Source organism: Macrobrachium rosenbergii, chromosome 2 (genome assembly GCF_040412425.1).
Source record: "Macrobrachium rosenbergii isolate ZJJX-2024 chromosome 2, ASM4041242v1, whole genome shotgun sequence".
Taxonomy (NCBI): domain Eukaryota; kingdom Metazoa; phylum Arthropoda; class Malacostraca; order Decapoda; family Palaemonidae; genus Macrobrachium; species Macrobrachium rosenbergii.
In genome coordinates, this window is record NC_089742.1 from 55349892 (window position 1) to 55371541 (window position 21650).

General features: G+C 40.2%; 1 protein-coding gene across 9 annotated transcripts in view; it reads left to right on the forward strand.

Moving 5' to 3' along the window:
* The first annotated feature begins 7120 nt into the window (after window positions 1-7120).
* Window positions 7121-21650, forward strand: part of LOC136847231 (ankyrin repeat domain-containing protein 10-like) — an 85311-nt gene continuing 70781 nt past the window's right edge. For 6 of the 9 annotated variants that reach the window (XR_010855673.1, XR_010855674.1, XR_010855672.1 and 3 more), the window contains exon 1: window positions 7122-7468. Coding sequence is in view for 5 of the 9 variants with exons in the window: in XM_067118740.1 (XP_066974841.1) it covers window positions 7253-7468 (216 nt within the window). In the remaining 4 variants the exon portion in view is untranslated. Of the gene's footprint in view, window positions 7469-21650 lie in introns of all 9 variants that reach the window. The other 3 variants (XR_010855666.1, XM_067118714.1, XM_067118723.1) reach the window with 1 other exon arrangement.

A 21650-nucleotide genomic window follows, 5' to 3' on the forward strand; every position in this document is an offset into this window, starting at 1 on the left:
CTAGTGAACACCATATTCTTAGATGAGATCTGTCAATACCTACGCTAATAGCAAGAACTGTGAGAGGTTCTTTCTAGACCGTGGCCTTACCACGGTCTAGAACACAAGGCATTTGTTCTCCCCGGTGTGTCTACGGGCGTTCCACAGGGTCGTTCGTTCCCTTACCTTTCTGATTTTTCCTCCTCTCCGTCATTCAGTCTGGTCTCCCTTCACTCTCTTCAGAGATGTTGATTAGGATTTTTACTGCAGTCTGCTCTGTTCTTTAGTTAGATAAGTAAACTGTAAATCAGCCTAATGCTTCCATGATTAGCGTTGCTCTCTTATGTGGGGTACTGCTATCATATCCATTCCTCTTCGGATTACAACAAAGGCCTCCATATCAGTTCAAAATAAATAATGATAAGGACACACACACACATTATATATATATATATATATATATATATATATATATATATATATATATATATATATAATTCCCACTATACGTCTTTTTCTTCATAGAGTGGGTGGTACCAGAAAGTGTTCATCTTCCTGTTCTAAGAAAGTCTTTTGAGATGAGGTTGCTAGCCCCGTGCCTTATTTTGATCCTGCCTGCAGCCACCTCAAGTATCTAGCCAAAGTTGAGATAGCTATTTAAAGCTGATTGTTTATGAAAAGGAAATTTCCCAAATGGCCGATGAGCTTTCTTTGTAGGACAATGGCAGTCACATATGCCAGGCCAGTCTGTTTACTGATAAGTGCTACTGCAGTGGCAGTAAGTGGTACAACATGGGCTGTCCTAAGAAGTGCCAATTTTTGGGGGGAACTTAGGTACCTCAAGGGAAACAAAAAGTAGATTACTAGATTTCTCACCACTGTGCGATGCTTTATTTGTTGAGGGAGAGAAAGCTAGATGGTTTGAAAGTTAGTGAGAAGAAGGTAAAAGAGGGCAATGCATGCGCGAATAAAAAGGACAAAGAACACATGTGTCTGGTGTAGACGAAAGGTATAGAACTAATAAGAGGTAGCACACGTCGTGCCCAGATGACAATTAGGATGGGTGTCAGAGTAGAAATGTGTTAGTTCAAGGACAGCATGTGAAAGTTTAGTTGAGGCAGCAGTAGAAACTTCTGACACGGGGTGTTCGTGGCCTAAGAACGGATGGGGATGAGAATGAAAGAGAAACGCTTTTGGAAGAGTCTGAATATTGGCCTGGTGAGTTTTCAGAGTATTAAAAAAAAAAGTGTACAAAGTGACTCAGAAGCAAGGTAAGGTGACAGAAAGAAATGACCCCATTGGTAGGTTTGGAGTTCCCGGAGTGAATGAGAGTAGGGAGATGTGTTTGTTATGAAGCAGTTATTTGAGAAGTTTGAAAGTAAAGGGAAAAAGTTGTGTGTGTCTGATACATTATCCTCTAAAAGCTTATGCTAAATTCACCAGAAAAAGAGTGGATCCGTACGAGTAGATAAATTGTTTTGATAGACTGAAAGTTCTTATGGAAGCAAAATGTGTGGTGGAAGAGTGACTGGTTCGATGTAAATATGGGTCTGAGACGTTGGTAGGTTATATCTCTAGGGCAATGGTTCTTAACCTGGGGTACTTGTACCCCCACAGGGTTACGCAACCTTAAACCTGGGGGTACGAGACATGATAGCCAGTGCAATGGTGCTATATATTTACCATATATTTGTATTGTATTTATGTTGGATGGGGGTACGAGAAAAATTTCTGAGATATCAATGGGCACAGGCACTGGAAAAGGTTACGAACCACTGCCCTAGGGCTATTTAATATCTTAATGGCTGGAGCGATGCAAGAAGTCAAAGCACAAGAATTTAGATGCTCTGTCCACATTGCCACATGCGTGTTTTTCCACCTGCTTTCAAACCTCTCATATATTCGCTTTACAGCACACACTTGAACCATGCACTCTCTTCGATGTCTAAATCCGTGATGTTCTCCCATATCATCTCTTCTTTACCTGTCTTACTTTTCAGTCAAAGTCTCACTATAAAACTTTCCTGTTATGCACCTTAATTGTTACCGTCTCCTTTATCACCTATACTTTAAACAAGGGAACAATTATTCCACTCACCTTTTACTGGGGAACCCCTCCCTCGTCCAGCAAAACGTTATAAGTCATGGTCAGTCGGCCAGACAATCTCACTACTGTACCACTGCATCTTGGTGTCTGTATTTTTCAGCCTGTTAATTGTCTTTGTCATCAACAGTCACTTCTATAAGCAATCTCAAACTCACACTGACCCCCTCCACTCTGCGTCTCTTCTCTCTTTCAGATTCAATTATTCTTCAAAATATTCACTCTGTAAAACCAGGACTGCATTCAGTTCAGACATCATCTCTCCATTTGCGACTTGCGCCCAGGGATCCTTTTATTTACTCATTTTTCCTTCTGTTGTATGTTTACTTCCTTGCGGTGGAACCCTTTATTCCCCATAAAGTTCTTCCTCACCTTTTCATTTCCATACCTTATTTTCTCTCTCTTCCTTGCTACCTTTTCTGTCCTCTTTCATGCCTGTACTTGATCTCATCTGCCCTGCAACTGAACCTCAAATACTCTCAGTTCTCAATCATATAGCTCTCTGCAGGTGCAGGAATAAGAAGTAGCTAATGTGGCGAAAGTTTTCTGCACAAAATCGTCAACGAATCATCAGTCATAACATAAACGCAGCCTGACTATTGTGTCATTCTCTTTCTCTTCACACACACACACACACAAGCACACATACACACACACACACATATATATATATATATATATATATTGTATGTATGTATGTATATATATATATATATATGTATATATATATATATATATATATATATATATATATATATATATATATATATATATATGACCTGATCTTCGATCATATATGGGTTCTACCAGTACAATGAAACGCGTAAGATACAATTAACACATGTGTATTTTCCTTAATAGTTACACAGGGCCCAGTTGCTAATATTACGCTACTAATTATATTAAGGTTATAATCATCGGAAGGTACTCTGAAACAACACGCGCCGACCCTGTCTTTGAAACGCGACTTGACCCGTCGACCACTCACTCCCTACTGACTCTTTGCTTTTCAAACTGAACTGGTTTGTGTCATAGACCTCAGCTGATTGGTCTCTCATAATCGAAATGAGCCAATAAGGGTCTTCGATGTATGGCACTCATTTGAATCACCCACGCCAAGCCGCCAACGATCGTATGGGTATTCGATGAATCAGCGGTATCTATCGGTTCGTTACTCTCTGGTCACACACACACGCACAAGGCGTCTAGTAGATTTTCTATATAGATCAGCTCACCCTCCCCACCAAGTTCTGCGTCCCGCAGAAACTCATAACTATTTTTCTTTATTCATTTGTATACATTTTTCTCTTTTTTTCTACATTTGTACCATTATTTGAGTACCTTACCGACTAAAACGCAAATAATTAATAATTCATGCAGAATTGGAAAAGAAATCAAACTTAGCAAGCCAGGGTCAAATTGCGTGGTTACAATTGGCAATTTAAAGTCTGTTCTGGATTCCATCACATTGCAACCATGTTCATTAATGAAAAATGAATCAGATATGAATCAATGAAATAACAAAACTCTCATATATCTCCACTTTAAGACATCTAATTTCTGATTAAACCGGAACACAAAACCTGTAATTCAAAAATAATAAAACAAACATATCGCTATCAATCATCAAGATTAAAGAACTTGTACAACACAATAAATGAAACAGAAAGTACGATTGGTCTCAATTTATGCATGAAAAGTCATTATCACAAACTCAAAACAAAAGATTAAAAAGGAACATGGCATGTTGGTGCAAAGATACGTTTAGAATAATGTTCATACTTCAGAACATGACACCAATATTTGCGACCCTCGTCTGTATGCACGTCGGGTGCACCGTTAATGATCCCTAGACATGCTTGTATATCATCTTCACTCTCCTCTCCCAGGTAACCAGGCAGTCCCGGAAATGGGGGTACGGTCGCTGGTTGGACCCGACGGTCGTGGGTGTAGTCGGGGGCCCTCCCGACTCCTCCTCCACGCCGCCTTCCTTCCTCTCCTTGGTGGGGAATAACGTTGTTCCGCTGGCCGTCGTCGTTTTGAACAAGCGCTCACGAGGTGGTCTGTTGCTTTGCATCGAAAACAACGTCGTGGCTGGGTCAGAGGGGCACTGGGCCCTCATGTGGCCCTCCCCTCCACACCCCAGCAACGGCCAACCGTGTTATTCCCAGCCGATTTCCCCTTGCCTCTTGGAGGCCCCTGGGTGCGTGACCCTGGCCTCTGGTTGGCGGATGAGGCTGGCGGAGGATTCGCTGGGTCAGATTGGTTAACACCGTTGCAACAACCGATTGGGGGGTGGCCTGAGCTCCCATCCGTGTTTGCTGGCTTCGTTCGTGGTCGAATAGAAGTTGCACTTTCGGCAGCAAGACGTGTAAGGGCCTCTTGTCGTAAAAAAGAAATCCCACAACGGAGGTGGGAAGAATCCGCTTCAGCATGCGTCGACAGAAGGACTCTTTTCCTCTACAGTCTGGTCTCTATTGGGGTGAGGGGACTCATAGGCTTCACCGACGCGATAGTAGAAGGCTGAAATCGACTCTCCCACCCCCAACCTGGGGTCATAAGCTTCCATTAGCTCCATCTTCTCCTCTCGGTGTAAGGCAAACTGCTGAGTGAGGTGCTGTTTAAAGTACCCCAGTCTGCCGAATAACTGACGTCCCAGCTCCCTAATTTGTCTCTCTGCATTACCGATGATCTTCTGTTTCGTTTGTACAATTTTTTCTCTATCTGTCCAGCCAATGGTGGCGTTTTCAACACACTTTAAAAAAGGTCTCGATCGAGAGAAACCTTCACCAGTGCGTGAGTTATCAAACTCAGGTACTGATCCATCTAACACAGGCAGTTTTTATTTTTTTCGTCTGATCGCACTTGCGGGGACGACGCGACGTTGGCCAATATTGTGGACGGGTCGACGGGCTGTTTTGTTTGCGTTTCTTTTGTTAATTTGTGCAACTCTTCTAACGCGTGTTGGATAATTGTTGACACTGACGGCTGATTCACACTGTCCTTTTCATTGGCACTGTTATTGTTAGCACTGGTACTGCTAGTACTGGCACTCCCGCCCGTCGCGCCGCTTTTCTTCGAGTCTGCATTGTTTATTTCCGCGATTGCAATTACGCTGTAAATTATTATGTACCCGGCAATACCCACACCTGACGCAAATTATATGACCTGATCTTCGATCATATAAGGGTTCTACCAGTACAATGAAACAGCGTAGATACAATTAACACATGTGTATTTTCTTAATAGTTACACAGGGCCCTGTTGCTAATATTACGCTACTAATTATATTAAGGTTATAATCATCGGAAGGTACTCTGAAACAACACGCGCCGACCCTGTCTTTGAAACGCGACTTGACCCGATCGACCACTCACTCCCTACTGACTCTGCTTTTCAAACTGAACTGGTTTGGGTCATAGACCTCAGCTGATTGGTCTCTCATAATCGAAATGGGCCAATAAGGGTCTTCGATGTATGGCACTCATTTGAATCACCCACGCCAAGCCGCCAACGATCGTATGGGTATTCGATGAATCAGCAGCATCTATCGGTTCGTTACTCTCTGGTCACACACACACGCACAAGGCGTCTAGTAGATTTTCTATATAGATCAGCTCATATATATATATATATATATATATATATATATATATATATATATATATATATATATATATATATATATATATACGAGTATATATATATATATATATATATATATATATATATATATATATATATATATATATATATATATATATATATATATATATATATATATATATATATATATGTGTATACTCACGCAAAAGAATGTCCACGTGAGTATTCTTATCTGTTCTCAAGCTGTCTTGGCTTGGCAACACTATCAGAAGAAAAACACGTCTTTGTTTATTTGAATTTTCGCGGTCGAATCACATACCGGTTCAAACAGGACTGAATGAGCGTTACGTTCGATTTAGATATTTTTTTTTTCTTAAACTTAGTGAATGTTTTCCTTTCGCAGAAATACTGTACCACTCTGATTATAATAAGTGATGTAGCATTTTTTAAAAAAAATATTGCAATATAAAATCCTTTCATTACATACACAATGATCTTTTGCATAGAGATCAAAACTATATTATTTTATAAAAGGTTTTTTGATTATATTTCACGACTTTGTTCCAAATTAATATCCTAGTAAAAACAAGTCTTCGATTTATCAATAAGTCTACGCTGGGCGAGATTGGATTTTCACTGCGAAGCATTGTCCGGATGTACTTGCTGTCTCTGTCTTCGACTTCAATTTCGAATCGACTCCTTCGTTTCCTTTCACGATTAAATCATATTTCCTCCTAATTCTGTTTAAATGTTCATAATATTAGGTGATAATCGGTTCGTGAATATAAATTGTAGCAATAATTTCGTAACACAAACTCGCGAATGTTAAAAAGTGACTTGTACCTCATGATCACATGTTTTTAGTTTTTACCTCAATGATTCACGCCCACTACTTCCATAATATTTATTTATAGTAACCTTAATGGAATTAGTCGAAATATATGGATCTATCATGGCATATACTTATGATTAATGCTTCCAACGAAGGAAAACAAGTGTTTCTCAAGGATAAATTAAGTGCCAATTGCCGATGCCAACAATAGCAACTTGAAATTAAAGCGATTTTACCGAATCTAGGTAATTTTTAAAACTGTATTAAAAATATTTAGAATTTAGATGGCATTTTGGACAGTATTTTTCCTCTTCAAATACCAGAGATATTCAAGTTATTTAAATACAAGAGATCATGCTTGCTAAATGCTACGGGCTGCGAAGGTGTTTTGTGGGCGGCACAGTTTCTTAGCTCACTGAACATATTAATATAGTAAAAATAGTTGAAAAATGCTAATGTATTGATATATTTCTTGAATTATTAATATAAAAACATCCAAATTCTCTGTTATCTATGAAAAGAAATGCACATTTTTGACGAGGGAATCAAGTCTCGTTACCCCTTCACAGCTCTCCCGCCCGGCATTGACCGCCAATGTTGTTGGCTTGGTGTTCAGATAGCGCCGGGTAACGCATGTCGAAAGTGGTGTTCGGCACCCAGTCTCTCAGAAACTCTCCTTCGAATAGTACGTAATAACATTCGTAGAATCGGTACTAGAAACATTTACCACCATGTCTGAAAGTGTGTCCCGATGCAATGGACAAAGCTGGAGCGTGATGAGCGAGAATCACCTGTCGGAAAAGTTTCCACTGCATCGCGCGTGCCGCGACGGGGACATTGCATCGCTGAAGTTGTTGCTTCATCAGGAAGCGGCCCCATCGCACATCACGCTCGAAGATACCTATTACGGATGGACGCCTACACACTGGGCAGCATACTTCGGAAGGGTGAGTTTACGAGTTATTATCACACTTCGACATTTGCTGTGCTGTCGATAATTAGAGGCGAATGTGAACAACGGAGCGAACACGTTCAAACGACGCCCGTTTCCCGCCATGCCCAATCGATAACGTACGATAAGGAGCCCGCAGACGGTGAGGCGTTTAAAGCCTGGGTTCGGTCGTGGCACAATTGATGGGCGAGAGTGTTTTGTCAAGTTGTTTCTGCGGTCGTTTGTACCTTACTAATTCCAGCAGTAGACAACAAGATACGGTTGCTGAATACAATTTGCTCATTCATTGCAAAGATCTTGGTTAGCTTATTGTACTACGCTTTTTTGTTGTTATCAATGCTGTGAGTGAACGCGCATTCACAATACTAAATATGCTTTTTATTGATGCTGTTTCTTGATCCTTCATGGTAATGATAATCGACTCGACCAATTCATGAATAGGGTTGTTTCAGGGGCGTTACATATTTTGTATATATTAATTACCTGATATTTTCCGTGTGGTACAGTAAATAGCATAGACCCTTCTCTCAGCACACGACTCGATTTAATATTAGACTAAATATCTTGGTTAATCTATGTTGAAAGCTTGATGGGGTTAATAAAGCCCCTTAAAATGTATTTTGGTGTGATAAAAGCATGTTCCTCTTCGGCATCCTAGCCTACTGTAAATGGTCAAGTTTACTCTTGTCTAGGTTATTCTCGTGACGTTGGCCCATTCAATGTGATGAATCTTGATTCTGGAAGTGACTCCCCAGTAAGAATTTCCCGTAGTTTTCAGTCGATAAACAACAGAATTGCAGTGCTTAAGTCCCTAAAGTATCTCCTATAGCGTAATGCATATTGATTAGCCTAGCTCCATTTTGGTTAAGGCGAAAGTATTTGGCTCTTGAATTGCAAAGGCTGGCGCGTTGGTTATCAATTAGTAGACTCCCCCTTCCCCGCCCTTGTATGTTTTAGTGGGATTTCTCGCTTTACTTGTTCGGGAGCCCTTGTTAGTCTACTGCGGTTTTTAAATAGTATCACATTTTCGAGTCGAGCGAAGGTTATATCGTATCCCTTTCCTTTCCGTTGAACTTGTTTCATTCGTTCATCTCCAAAGATGAGGTCATTAAAACAATTACGTATCCATTGTATGCGATATAGCCCGGGTTATAAGTGAATGCAAGCCTGCAGTTGTGATTGTGCTATTTTGTTTATGTTTTTGAAACGAAATGATAATATTGTTCTTGTCTCATTCTGGACCAGTTCAAGGATTTGTGTGACCTGACACCTTCAGGCAACACCTGGAGTGAATGCAGAAAAAGCCATTAAGACAACAATTCTACTTTGCGACATAATGCTCGTAATCTGGAAGGCTCCTTGGACTGGTTTCACACCAGGAAGAGACAGACAGGCTCTCGTCTTTCACTGTTAATGAAATACTTTCATTTTTTCACCTTGGATAATCATTTTGACAGGTTTCAGTCCTTCCCCCATTCACTGCCAAGAATGTGTCAGAAAGACCTTGTGCTCTGAAAACTTTACGAAGACTGAATATTCCCTAGGCTATACCGGGGGAATACGAGTGCATTTTTACCACAGTAACTGTGGGAGAAGTCAAACAAGCTAATAATAATGGTTGCATGGGGCGAAGGCGATGAACTTGACTTGGCAAGCATGTTGACTTCATTGGTATGGTTGCGTCATACATGTGCATCTATTGGTGATGGCATGTCAAGGGAAGACGCTTGCGAACACGAAGAAAACGGTGTTTAGGCTACGCCGGTTGAGGGAGGGCATCGGTAGAAAGTCCTTTGGAAATTATATATTTTTTGTCCAGTTTCTTTTAAGTAGGAGAGAGAAAAAAATGTTTTTTTATTTAGGGTTTGATTCTTATCACAGTGTCATTTGAAAGATTTTGCTTCAGAATCTTTTATAACTGGTCTTCTTGCAGACCTTGGTTCAGATAGGGAGGTGCAGGTGATTGACCTTTCGTTCAGTTCCGAACTCTCTCCTCTCTCTCCTTCTCTCTGCATTTTCATGGGTTGGAATTAGTAATGGGTGTTTCGTACCTGATTTGTATGCTTGCACTGACACACATCTATCTATCTTATGTACATCCATGCGGTTTATATCCAGAATAAAAATTAGTTAATAAATTGAAATTAAATTATATTAGTAATTGGCGGGAAGAGCTGCGCGCATGTGCTAGTTTAATATTAGTGCACATGTGCTAGTGTGTAATCAAGCTTAGGTGATTACTAAGGATCGTTCCACATATGGAAAGTCAGCTGGGTGTCTGTGAGACATTATTTTGTTATAAGAGGCACGGCTTTCTCCTTTTAAGCCCCAAAGTAACATTCGCGGTACCTTGTCGCATCTTCCTTTCCAGGATCAACGCGATCTGAAGGAACCTCCTTGACGCGATCTCAGATTTTATCTTTACAAGAAATTGTCAAACTTGTTGTGACAGTTTCACTTGTTTATAGAATCATATATATATATATATATATATATATATATATATATATATATATATATATATATATATATATATAAAATATACTGAATTGACAGTTTTTGAAGTAATAAGGAATCTAGAAATGGAAAAACTTGTACTGAATTGACAGTTTTTGAAGTAATAAGGAAACTAGAGATGGAAAACTTGTACTGAACTGACAGTTTTTGAAGTAATAAGGAAACTAGAAATGAAAAAATTGGGATATATTTTTAGATAATATAGACTGTGGCAACAAAGCATGGTGATTGTGTGAATTGTAATTCATAGCAAAGGTGCCAAAGAAAGATATGATTGCATGTTGTAATCATAGGGGCATTGCACTTACGTGCACCAGTTATGTGATGGAATGTTCAGTGTGCCAATTTTCAGTAGATGGGGACGGAAATTAATAAGATGATTAATGTTGAACGAGCGGGTTTTCGGGAAGGAAAGAGTTCCACATACCAAACTTCTGCGCCGAGACATTGTGTAGCCGCGTATGGATTATATGAAACTGCATATGAAAGTATACACAGTACGTTAGTCAGACATGAATCGTGGTAAGACACTGAAATACACCTAAAAGTTTGTCTCCCGTAGGGTTCTCTGCAGCGTAACCAGTTTCATTCCTTTTACTGTATCTCCGTTCATATCTTTCTTCCATCTTACTTTCCACCCTTTCCTAATAATTGAATCGTGTAATCGTAGTGCAAATGCTAGGTTTTCCTCCTATTACACTTTAAAAACCATTCTACTCTCAACTTCCCTTTCAGCGCTGAATGACCTCATAGATCCTAGTGCTTGCCCTTTGGCTTAAATATATTCCAATTTCAATTCATATATATTTTGCATTGCCAGCAAGTGGATAGGAATCAGCCGGTTTCTTATTATGAAGGTGAGTTCGAATAATAACAGGAAAGAAATTCTATATTCCATTTAGGATTTCTTAGCATCCAGTAGACAGTGTACCGTATAATACTTCATGTCTAGAAGTTAAGGTCTCCTGGAAGGTATTAAGATAAATATTTTTTTGGTGGACTCACATATTTTTCACCACTATTTCGACTCGGCATAGTCGTATAACTTCCAGGTACTCATTCACTGCTCAGCCCGAAGTCAGGCAAACACCGGTGACATATTTCCGTTTCTCAAAAGTCACTCGTGGATTATTGTAACCCCTTCCTTAGGCCTTGGCCTGTTATAATCCTCTGCAGTATTTCTCAGGTTTCCTTTTTCTTATAAACAGAGGAGTTCAGACTTCTTTGGGAGCCGATGTCATTATCCAACATGAGGACTTGATCAAAAATTAAATAATATTTGAATATTGACTATCTCCAGTTAACTCTCTCTTTCTGCCTCTCCTTTAAGGAAGAGTAATTTTAAATCATGTTAGTTCGTAATTTCAGACTATGATGTTTGACATTATTAATTTTATTTTAATTATTTTAAAGGCGCGTTGATCTTTGCAAAATGAGAAATTTCCTTTGTTTTATATATTACGTGTTGCCGAGGTTGTTCATGATTGGACGACTGTAAAGCACAGAGGTCCCGTAATGAAAGGGTTGACCCAGAGCTGCTGACCCAAAGCTATACATGTTTTCGTTCTCACCATCCCCTTGAGGTAAACGCAGATTTGGCCACGCCTGTGGAAAGCGGTGTCACAATCTCTTAATATTTTCTGGCAGTATTTTAATTGCAGTATCGCCCTCAGTCACAGCTGGATATGTTTCGCGGGTAAAGTTTTCTTTCTAAAGAATCATAAGGAAGTCTGCCATTGCCTTATTCGAATTAGAAGGAGAATATGGTAGGTCCGGCCGGAATCGAACCCGGTTCTACTCCCTGATGAAGCGAGTGCTCTAGCCACGGCTGAGAAAACACACACGTGTGTGTGTGTGTGTGTGTGTGTATGCGTATGTGTGTGTTTGTACGCGTGATCAATTCCATCTATGCTAGCTAGCTGTTTTTTTTATGTAGAATTATAAAATCCGAGTTTCTTCCGCTAGAGTAAACAAGGTAGGCTACCGGATCTCTCTCTCTCTCTCTCTCTCTCTCTCTCGTAAGAAACAAATTCCTGTAAGACTACTGTACCTCTGTTTTTATGTGACAAGGCGGATGTAAAATGATAAAACGTTTGCCATACAAAACAAATTATGCAGTTTTGTATTAATCCAAATTGTTAAGAGTCAGCAGCAGTATAAATAATGACCAGCACCAGCTTTCAACGGGGGCGCGAAGGATCACGAACCGGTACCAGCAATCTCTCGGAATCTATTTCTCTCTTAAGCTGAGAGCGAGTCCCGCTCTCGTAGCTGAGAGAGAGAGAGAGAGAGAGAAAGAGGTCTTCGCTCTTTTAGCTGAGAGTCTGTTCTCTTAGCTGAGGGAGACGCTCTGGCTTTTCCCCCTTAAGCCTTAGTGAGTGCCTTTGGCAGACCTGAATATTAAAGCCACTGTGCGGGTGTATAGCTTCCATAGTAACAGCTGTAACGGTAGAGAGGTATTTTCAGTTTCGTTACGTGAAGTCACGTTCACTGATATATGGTATGAGGCGATCTTTCGGTGTAAGTTCACACGAAGTCGCACATTCTCTCTCTCTCTCTCTCTCTCTCTCTCTCTCTCTCTCTCTCTCTCTCTCTCTCTCTCTCTCTCACTGACTGAAATATCGATAACGAATAATAAAGGTACATTCGGTAAAAGTAAAAAGCAGAGGTGGTGGTGGTGGTGGAGGGAGTAGTCATGATAGGGAGGAGTCTGAAAAAGGGGGGTGTGGGGTCGTGTGGCTTGAGTAGAGCGCGACCAGGGCAGTGCTCTCTCTCTCTCTCTCTCTCTCTCTCTCTCTCTCTACGTGAGCCGACAAGATTTTTTTTCCTCCCCTCTCCAGAGGGCGCTCTTGCAGTGCGTCAAGTGGAAGAAAATTATCTAAATAAGGAAGAAGGATGATGAAGAGCTAACAAGGCTTCAATATTTGGATGGGGTGACTGACTGGCCACACGCGTGCAAGTGTTTGCCTCGAACTACATTCGTTGGCCACCTGAAAAATCGGATCGTTTTATCGGTCATTCCAACCGGCAGGCTGCGATGAAGTTACGCTACCCACCCAGCCTGCAAGAGAATTCCGTTCACTGCATCACGGGTGGAAAGAACTGGTCACGTTAGGTCAGAGGCCCGCGTGGGCAAAGGCCGCCCACACAATGCGCCGCCTCATGCCAGCGGTATATATACGCCTGAAACAAGGGTTGAGAGGACTCTCTATCTCTCTCTCTCTCTCTCTCTCTCTCTCTCTCTCTCTCTCTCTCTCTCTGAGGAAGGCTTGTTTCTCTCTCTCTCTCTCTCTCTCTCTGTTTAAATGGCACAATAAAAGCAATATGTATATACCCCATTGCTTATATTTTTCAGCAATGAAACTGAAACTCTCTCTCTCTCTCTTAGACTACCCTGGAGTTGGTGGGGGGGGGGGAACTGGTGTATTTCTCTCTCTCTCTCTCTCTCTCTCTCTCTCTCTCTCTCTCTCTCTCTCTCTCTCTCTCTCTCTCGGGCGTTCACCTGGCTACCGGGGGAGATCTGGGGCTATAGGTTCATCAGGGGAGGAAGGTGCTGAGAACGAATGGGGAGAAAACGGAACTCCTTTCGGAACCTATCTATCTCTTGTAGAGGAAAGCAGGCCAAGGCACTGTTGAGAGACAAGAGCGTTTTGACGGCTGAGTTTGTTACCTCATACGCGGTGGCCAGTTGAGTGGGTTTCCCTTCCTTCGGTGGTTCGTCTACCTTGTCATTATTTTGATATTTTTGGCGATTTGCTCTGAAGTGTTTTGGGGCCGAGGAGGTTTTTTTCTTTTTGTTTTAGAGCGCTATTTTTCTTCATAATTGGAGCCTTCATTTTACTCAGCGTTTAGTTGTAGTTGCTTGCAGCCATTTTTAGTGTGCGTGCATGTCTGGTGTCAATTGTATTAGTCTTCTTGTCTTGCATTTATCAAAATCTAGCATTGTCTCGAAGACAGAATAACGTTCGGTTCTATTGTATTGTCCTAAATACACTGGATGAAAAGAATCTAGCACAAACAGCTTCCATTGCAAGGCGTTTTGATTATTATTCATGTGTTCTTTTTTTTTTTATCTGTAGAGACGATAAACAAGTTGATTATTTGTATGATTGACGAGGCTAGGCTCTCTTGCTACTCACACACACACACACACACACACACACACACACACACACACACACACACACACACACACACATCCAGAGTTGGGAGGCGGGGTCCCGGGAATCATGAATTGTTGGACAAGTGAAAGGAGAGGGAAAACATTTGCTATCAGAAGCGTGACTGTGATTTTAGGCTTAGATTAAAATCAGATAGGAACCAGGATATGGTAAACATAGTAAAATGCGTTAAAAAAGATAATAATCCTGAGGTCCTCTTGGGAGGGACCGTAATTTTTTTTTCTCGGCGGGCAAATGGTATCCCAAGTTAATTTGATGTACTTAAAAAAATTACGATTAGGCCTAGAAATGTAACAGGGGCCTGCCTTTTCATGTTTGAACATGATCCATAAGCACTGCGTTTTAATATTGCGCGTAAATCATTGGTTTGATGTCAGCAATTCCCAGACCTAGTTGTAGTATAATATCTCCGTGGCTGTTGCATGTGTCCTGTATAAAGCAGAGTAGAACAGAGAATAGCCTGTGAGAGGATTACGAAATGATTGATGACAGTAAGGTAACAGGTGGTTGTGGAGAATTTTTTTTTAGAGAATTTCGTTTGGCACGAGTTGAGACTGAATGTTTATCTTGAGTAAGTTTGCTTAGTAAATAGAAGCCAGGATGATGGAATGCTGAATATGAATGTAGATGATAGAAAAATGATGGCGATTAACTCGAAGGTGAATGGGAATGAGTATTTCCAATGGTGGAGGAATGTCATGTGATTCTTATAAGAGTAGTTGAGTGGAATAGAAGGAAAGTATCGTTGAAAAGGAAAGTTGGAATCGACAAGAATTTTTAGTCAAGCATTTTCTTGAAAGTGAAGCTGGCTGTTGAATGTCAGTGAAGGAATAGCAACGGAGTATTGAGGTGAAAGGTCTGTGCATTATGTGTAGAGCAAGCAGAATAAAAAAAAAAAATGGTGTAAAAGGTTGGGGTATAAAGGTGAACGTGGTTGGGAAAAATGGATCAGTTCATGCGCGATAACTGGTCATTTTGAGAGAATGAAAGAGCGAATAAGTTTTAAATTCTGAGGTTTGTAATGTGGATATGAGTGGAATTTTTCTGAAAAGGCTTGTTTGATTTAACACTTACTATGAGTCACTACATAAAGCGCATTAAAAAATATTGATTTTCTTATAATTTTTGTTGAGGGCCGATAAGCTATCCTGAGAATGTTTGCTTCTAGATAATCTTAATATTTACGTATATACTGTGTGTATGTGTTTGTGTGTACGAGGCGGCTATGTTTTTGTAGTTTTTCTGCATAAGGGATTCATCTACGATTGAACAGTTGAAGTATGAATTGATTAACATATATTGAGCAATCATCTCACAAAGCAAGTAAATAAAAAAATAAATACATTTTAAGTACCCCCAATCAACTCCTTTGTGAATGTCAAACTTAGAGGAAAGAAAAAAGAATTGAATAATACATTTTCGTGTATGTCGACGCAATGTGGAAGCGAAGAATTGTATTGGAAAGTAAAAAAAAAAAAAAAATAGAGAAATGAAGAAAAAAAAGAATTGTTTCGCTTTGCGTTCCATGTCACTCTTCAAAATTCATGGAGGACACCGACCCTGTTCCCACTGGGTGTATGGTGTCTGGATGCGTGCGTGCGGCCGAAAAGATTTTCCGTCACACTTTTCGAAGGGAGTGATTGTCGTGCAGAGGGCCGAGGCAGATTTCTCCTGCTTAGACTTAACATGATGAGGTAATGGTGTGTCTCTACGCAAGCAAAGAACTTAATTGTTGGTTCGGTGTTTAGTCATTTTTTTTAAACAATTTCAGGAGATTGTGGAAACTGCGCAGGAAAAAATTTGCAACCCGAGTAAAGCAAGGTTGAGAGAGAGAGAGGGAGAGGGCAATGTTGGTCACACAAATTCCATAAAAAAATTATACATATAAACAAACGCTAATTGACATTGCGAATACATGATAACTTTCCCTTTTTTCCACTGTACGTAAAACAGCGTCAGTCGTGTACGTGGACCAAACTGACTGTGCTTTTAGTGCTCGATACAGAGCGGAATAATAGACGCGGAAATTTGCCGGGTTTCGAACGAACCAAGAGACTGTCGATGTTGCGGGAGAGAAAGAGAGGGAGGCGATGTTGAAAGTAGGAGAGAGAGAGAGAGAGAGAGGATGTTACTTGGAACATAGGTAAAATCGTGCTGCTCTCGGAAATGAGATCGGAATAGTATCTGGTGGGAGAACGGAGAGAGAGAGATTAATAAGTTTCACTGAGTCGGATGCAAAAAGAGAGAGAAAGCGAGTGGTTGGTGTGAGAATAACGCGTAAAAGTTTTATTTTTAAGAGTAGAATACAGATTTTACTTGCGCTGAAAAGAGCAGAAGAGAGAGAGAGAGAGAGAGAGAGAGAGAGAGCTGGATTGGTAACAGGCTGCGTTTGCAAGCCTGCAGGCATAACTACTGTAATACATGCATTATCTAGCTGGTTTGCTTTTACGCTTTCTCCATATGCTGTGAATAAACGCCCACGCACAGCGCTCACACAACGTATACAATCTCCCTCCCCCCAACAAGTCCGAGTGAATGGAAAGAGATTTTGTATTTCTTAATGATAAAGTAAATTGGTTCCTCTGGGTTACGTGTTATGATGATGTGGGTTAGTTACATCATCGGCTGGGTGTGGGTGCTTGTATAGAGAATGAGAGAGAGGAAGGTTTATCTTGAGTGTTCTTCGTTATGTGTTCATCATATCCGTTGAATGTTTATATTTTATACGCCGCATAAGGTTATCCTCAAGTTATGCGTTTGTGTCTGCGTGCTTGTTTGCTTTCCGAGAACAGCCACTCCTTTTTGCACGAGTGAGTCTCAACAACAATATGTCCGCTAACACATCCTGGATCTCGTGATTGGCGTTTTCTCGCTGTTGACGATTCTACCTCGTAGGGGGATTGTAGTCGTATCGTTCGTATAATCTTATGCAGTGGACAGTAATACGTATATGACTTTCAGAAATAGAAGGAAAGATATGACGATCATTTTTACTCGGAATTGAATGCCCAAGAAAAAAAAAACAAGGCAAAGTCAGCAATCATGAAACTAGTAACAAACAAATGAACAACCGTCAAGAGTGTTTCTTTATCGTGATAATAACAGCGGCAATGATGATAAATCGTGTTATGGTATGTATAACGGTGTGCCTTTCGTTTGCTTTCGTATCCTCGGGAGTTGTAGATGAGCTGGAGGAGGGAACTCATTGTTTTGTATTAAAAGCGGAGTTACTGAAGAGGTTTATAGGTTGGTTTGCAGCGTTGATACGAAATCTATTGTCAATCTCTCTCTCTCTCTCTCTCTCTCTCTCTCTCTCTCTCTCTCTCTCTCTCTCTCTCTCTCACACACTATGCTTGCTGAAACCTTGTGAAGAGTCGTAGAATTACTCTGCTGAGCCCAGACCTCTGGTATTGTACTTCCCTTTTATCTCTGTTGTTAATTAGCTCAACTGCAGAAAGGAAGACATGAGTCAAGATGGAAATTCTTTCTTCCTATGCCTTTTTTTCCTATTAATCACTCTGGCACGTATCCAAGGCCTGCCTAGAAATTAGATTTAATTTAAGCATTTAAGTAAAGGACTGTTTGTTTGTTTGTTTGTGTGAGTCACTGTAGGCCATGTAGGTGCGTTTTGGCTTTCCGTTAGTTTTTCACGTCGAGTTGATGGGAACAATTAGAATCGTGGATCTAGTTTGATGGTATCGTCATTTCTCTTGTCGCCAAAGTATGTAAAAAAAGAACTAAAGACTCCTATTTTGCAGGAGATACGATACAGAGGACAAAACTCTAAAAGACAATTATAAAATAAAAGAAGCACCGTATTTTGAAGACGTACAAGGGCCCGCCAGAGAGGGAATCATCCCTGTGGAGGGCTGTACATAAAACCAATCAAAGTGAAACAAAGTGAAGTGATCCCTTGCTGTTGCATGTTCCTTAATCGGACATTAAACGGTTAGAAATACGAACTTATATGCATTTAATTTCTCATCCTGACTTCGGGTTAATACAAATACATAAGGATTTTTTTTTTTGGTCACCGACACCATTACATTGTTTATATTCGCAGATAGTAAGCCACAAATATCGTTTGATACCCAGTTCACCATACCTCGAGAAAGGCTTACACCGAAGGGGAATTATAAGTGATAAGTGCTTCGTCACCAGCGGGATTCAGTGGTCACATTCCCGTACATCGTTGTTTCTAAATGAGGCAGCGGCTCGAATCCCACTGGTGACGAACTGTTCATCAGTTATGATTCCTCTTGCGTGTAATTTATTCCTGATGTGTAGAGGATACGATATTTGTGGCTTAGTATTTAATGAACACAAGTATATATATATATATATATATATATATATATATATATATATATATATATATATTGTATATACACGTGAATAATTGAATTTGATTATGTGGGCGAGATCTCTCTCTCTCTCTCTCTCTCTCTCTCTCTCTCTCTCTCTCTCTCTCTCTCCCCTGTTGCGTCTGCAAATGAACACGTAAGCTTTAAGATGTTTCCCTCGTTTTGTTTTTCATCACTTTCTTCCCCTCTTCCCTCCATTTACTTGTATCACATGTAAAGGGAGAGAAACTGGGAGCAGAATTTCTCAAGACGAAGGGGTAACGGCTTATCGATGACGGTCGTTTCCCGTTTGGAAGGGAGAGGAAAGTCGTCAGGTTTTAGATACTTTGTTAAAATCTCGTTTATTTAATCGTTGTTTTGTTTTTCGTTGTTAAATATTTTTGTTCTTTTTTTCAAATTTCATCCTGTGAGTATAAAACCTTTTTTTTTATTTCATCTTATGAGTATAAAACATTTTTTTTTAATTTCATACTATGAGAATTTGTTTGGAGAGAGAAAGAGAGAGAGAGAGAGAGAGAGAGAGAGAGAGAGAGAGAGAGAGAGAGAGAGAAGCGCTCGGCCGGCACAAGTGCGGGGTGATATGGGATAGTAACGTGATCAGACACGTGTGAGGAGGCGATGTGAAAATCAATGCCGACCTACGATTCCTGGTTGTGTGACTTTTGAATAGGTCATCACCCGCGTGCAAAAGCGTAGAGCAGTCTTACGTAACCTGTTGGGAGCTTGCTAGGTAGCGATGACTAAGACCGTCGAAAATTCTCTTGTGACTGATTGAGACACTTTAGGCTATGCGACTTTTATATGTCTGCGTGAATGGGAGAGTCTGTATACGTGATTGCATTTTATTTTGAGTCGAAGGTTGCTTTCGTAAATTAGATTGCTCTGTCAGGAGCTCATTATGAGACGGAATGCGCACGTTTACAATAACTTGTTTCCCTCAAGGAAAAGAGGAATTCGCTTCAGTATAACAGCTACTCCTGTGACGAGAAGAGAACTGTCGATAACGCGTTAATATGTGATGAAGGTTGCGGGTCCTGTGTTCCTTGACCACAGACTCTTGAAATTACTTTCCTCTCTGCAGTAGTTGCATGATCTTATTTGTTGTTATCATCAGATTTAATTTTTTCATTTTTGGACAATAATCCAGTACTCGTTTCTTGTCCAGGCTTGCAAGAAAGTAGGTACCGGTAGTACTTAGTAACAGGTGTTTTCCTCTAAGGTGAGTCACGGGTATATATGCTGTCTCACAGCTTCATACATGCATGAATAAACTAAAAACAAAAGAAAGCTGGTTTGGAAATTAAGTATCAGCAGCGTCGCTTTATACATAAGTCATTAGAGGGTACCATGATTAGGGATTTCTCTTAAACTTAAGCCGAACGGTGTGCTTGCACGTAATAGTTGTTTTAATTTGCAAGCAAGTGCGCTCACGTGTATATGTATGTGTATATGTGTATTCTGAAAACACAAAAGAATGGAAATCGTGAAACAGTTTTCTAATTGATGTATCAACCAATCAGTTGCGACTGATTGTAAGTATAAAAGGATGACTGGAAGGATTGCCTCTGCTGTTGCTTATATTGATCGGACGTTGAAGGGAAGGGGAAGACTTGCTGGGGAGGAGGGGGGATGGGGGGAGGAATGGTGCAGAGGAGGAGGAATGGGGAAGGAGAGGGGAGACTTCTCTTCTTGCTTTGCTCTTTTGCCTGCTGTTGGTTTCTCTCTGGTTCTCTCTCTCTCTCTCTCTCTCTCTCTCTCTCTCTCTCTCTCTCTCTTTATCCTTCTGTCTGTTTGGGCTGTTTGACTCTTTTGTTCTTCTTTCCATTTGGTCTGATCTCGTGAGAGAAGGTAATTGAAACCTTCGTTAGGTAAGTGTAGCACCATCCACTCATATGACAGCATTCCTGTATGTTTGTGCTTGACTTTTCTCCAAGTTTAATCTGACTGACATTTGTGGTAGATCCACTTTTTTCCTCATATGAGAATAGTTCTAAAACTCAAAAGTTATTTTTTGCCCTTTTTGCTTTTCTCTTCAGTGATGGGGAAGAGTGCATGGACCCAGATTCCGTGATCATCATTTTCAAGGAGACTTGTCAAGTCCAGCAGAATGTTGTCCTCAGTGGTGAAATGCCAGAACTACACAATTTTGTTTCCGTTATTAGAAAAAGAATTGATGATGTCATTGTGATTGCGATATATATAATTTATATATATATATATATATATATATATATATATATATATATATATATATATATATATATATATTACTTTTTCATTTTAACGTAATGCTTTTGACATCTATTATCTTCCCAATAGCAAGTTAAATATACTTGACAGCGAAACAGATTACGTACTCGACACATGAGTGCATAACATTAGCAGCATTCATCTCTCTCTCTCTCTCTCTCTCTCTCTCTCTCTCTCTCTCTCTCTCTCTCTCTCTCTCTCATTAATGCTGCCTCTAATGAGGCATTTGAACAACAGCGAACTTAGACGCCAAGCTGAAATGCTCTGGAAGTGTTAGGTTCTGTAGATGATGATGCTGATGATGGTGGTGGTGACCGAGGTGTTAAAGGTGTTAAAGAAGTTTTACCTCCTCAGGATACTTTTAGAATACCTCCAGGCCCTTAACCTTGTTCCTCTTGCCAGGTGTCTATATATATATATATATATATATATATATATATATATATATATATATATATATATATATATATATATATATATGTAATGTATAACAATGTATGTATGTATGTATATGTATATGTGTGTGTGTGATTGTGAATGACATTATGAGTATGGTGTTAGTGGCTTTGCTGATGAACCCTCTGCGTCAGCATAAAAAAGCAGAATTGCAGAGGTGAGTTTGTGTAGGGTAATTTTGTAATTTTTTTTATCTGTTTATCAGAATCGTAAATTTCACTTTGAATGCTAGTGCAATGGAATACAGCTGTGGTACTGTGATGCTGAATTCTGGTGCGCGCTATTTTGTTGAGAAGAGCCAGGGAAAACAAAACGGGGGACCTTCAAACGCGAACGAAAACAGGTGTTTGACTGCGCAGGTGTGTCACGGGATCTAAGGTAGGTCACTCTTATCAAGAACAGATAAGGA